The sequence below is a fragment of the Penaeus monodon genome, chromosome 43 (assembly GCF_015228065.2).
Source record: "Penaeus monodon isolate SGIC_2016 chromosome 43, NSTDA_Pmon_1, whole genome shotgun sequence".
NCBI lineage: Eukaryota > Metazoa > Arthropoda > Malacostraca > Decapoda > Penaeidae > Penaeus > Penaeus monodon.
Window position 1 is genome coordinate 10,977,590 of NC_051428.1, and position 1,918 is coordinate 10,979,507.

Here is a 1,918-nt window from a genome sequence, read left to right on the forward strand (position 1 = left end):
TTTTTGTTGTTGTTGTTGTTGTTTTTGTTTTTGTTGTTGTGTTGTTGTTGTTGTTGTTGTTGTTGTTGTTGTTGTTGTTGTTTGTTTTTGTTGTTGTTGTTTTTTGTTGTTGTTGTTATTATTATCATTATTATTATTATTATTATTATTATTATTATCACTATCATCATCATTATAATCATTATTATCATTATTATCATTACTATTATTATCATCATTATCATTATTTTATTACTATTATTAATGTTAATTTCATCTTCATTATCATTATTATTATTATTATTATCATTATTATTGTTGTTTTGTTTATTATTATTATTATTATTATTATTACTAATATTATTGTTGTTGTTTTGTTGTTGTTGTTGTTTTGTTTTATTATTATTATTATTATTATTATTATTATTATTATTATAATCATTATCATTTATTGTTGTTATCATTACCATTATCATCATTCTCTAATTTTTTTATTGTTATTATCTTTTTCATTATTATTATTATTATCATTATCATTATTGCTGTTGTTATTATTTTTATTATTATTATTATTATTATTACTATTACTATTATTATTATTATTATCATTATTACTATTGTTGTTATTATTATTATTGCTTTCACTTTTTGTTTTGCACCCTATATAGCCGGGTCCAAACCATGGTCCCAGGACGATATAGGGTAAGATCTTTTTTCATCTTATTTCATCCTTAATATATGGGCTGTTCCGAGTAAGGCAGTCTTTTGTATTTCGTAGATGCTGATGTTACCAGGGATACGATTGGTGAATTTTACTATTCCCCTTTTCATAAGCCCTAAGGCACCAATGACCACAGGTATTGTTTCCGTCTTCATACCCCACGTCCTGCTGATTTCAATCTCAAGATCTTTGTACTTTGATAGCTTCTCACTGATCTTGACTGACGTATTTCTTTTTGATGGAACCGCGACGTCGATAATGATGCAATTCTTTTTTTTCTTGTCCTTAATGATGATGTCAGGTTTGTTAGCTGTCATCTTTGTCTGTCTGAATAGGCATGTCCCAGAGGATGGTAACATAATTTTCTGTAACCGTTAGCGGTTGGTGTATGCACCATTTTCGGGTAATTCGATCTTGTAGTATTTGCAGATATTCCAGTGTAGGTATGCTGCAACTTTATTGTGCCTGTGGATATATTCGGTTATGGCTAGTTCCGAGCATCCTGAGATTATGTGATCAACATTTTCTTCGTATTCGCCACATATTCTACATCGTGGATCAGTTCCATCTTTTATAATAGGAGGATGATTAGACCTGGTGGCGAAGCTTTGGACTTGAGCACCTATAAGTAGTCCCTATGTTTCATCTTTTAATCCAGCGCTCTTTAGCCACTGGTGAGTTTTTTTTTTATGATCTACGTCTGCTTCCTTTGTTCTTTTGGGGTACTTTCCATGCATTACTTTACTCTCCCAGTTTTCTTGGAGTTGCTGTTGGCCAAGGTGTTTCGCCTTTTGCTTTATTCGCGAATGTTCGAGAAGTATCTGTCACGTCCAGTTCTTTTTTGAAATTCTCACTCTCTTTTTTGACTGAACATACCTTTTCCTAGTTATGATGTTGCTTTACGATTTGGAGAAGAGGATCGTGTGTTTCTGTGAGATAAGCCACCAACCCGATGGTGGTAGTTTTGTAGGTGAGTTCTAGTTGAACAATCCCTCTTCCCCCTGATCTTCTTGGTAAGTACAGTCAATCAACATCTGCTTTCGGATGGTGCATCTTTTCCATTGTTAGCATCTTTCTCGTCTTAGCACCCAGCCATCTGATGTCACTAAGCTTCCACTCGACGATGTTAAAGCTTTACGTTACTACGGGTACCGCCAAGGCGTTTATAGCTTCGAATTTATTGGCAGCATTAAGTTCGCTCTTAAGTACCATACACAC

The 1,918-nt window shown here is 32.8% G+C and overlaps 1 protein-coding gene across 1 annotated transcript; it reads right to left on the minus strand.

The window, feature by feature from the left end:
• Positions 1-699: 699 nt before the first annotated feature.
• Positions 700-1,017, minus strand: LOC119568276. The gene has a single exon (XM_037916736.1). It carries the CDS (start codon positions 1,015-1,017, stop codon positions 700-702), a length of 318 nt encoding a protein of 105 aa, XP_037772664.1.
• Positions 1,018-1,918: the final 901 nt, after the last annotated feature.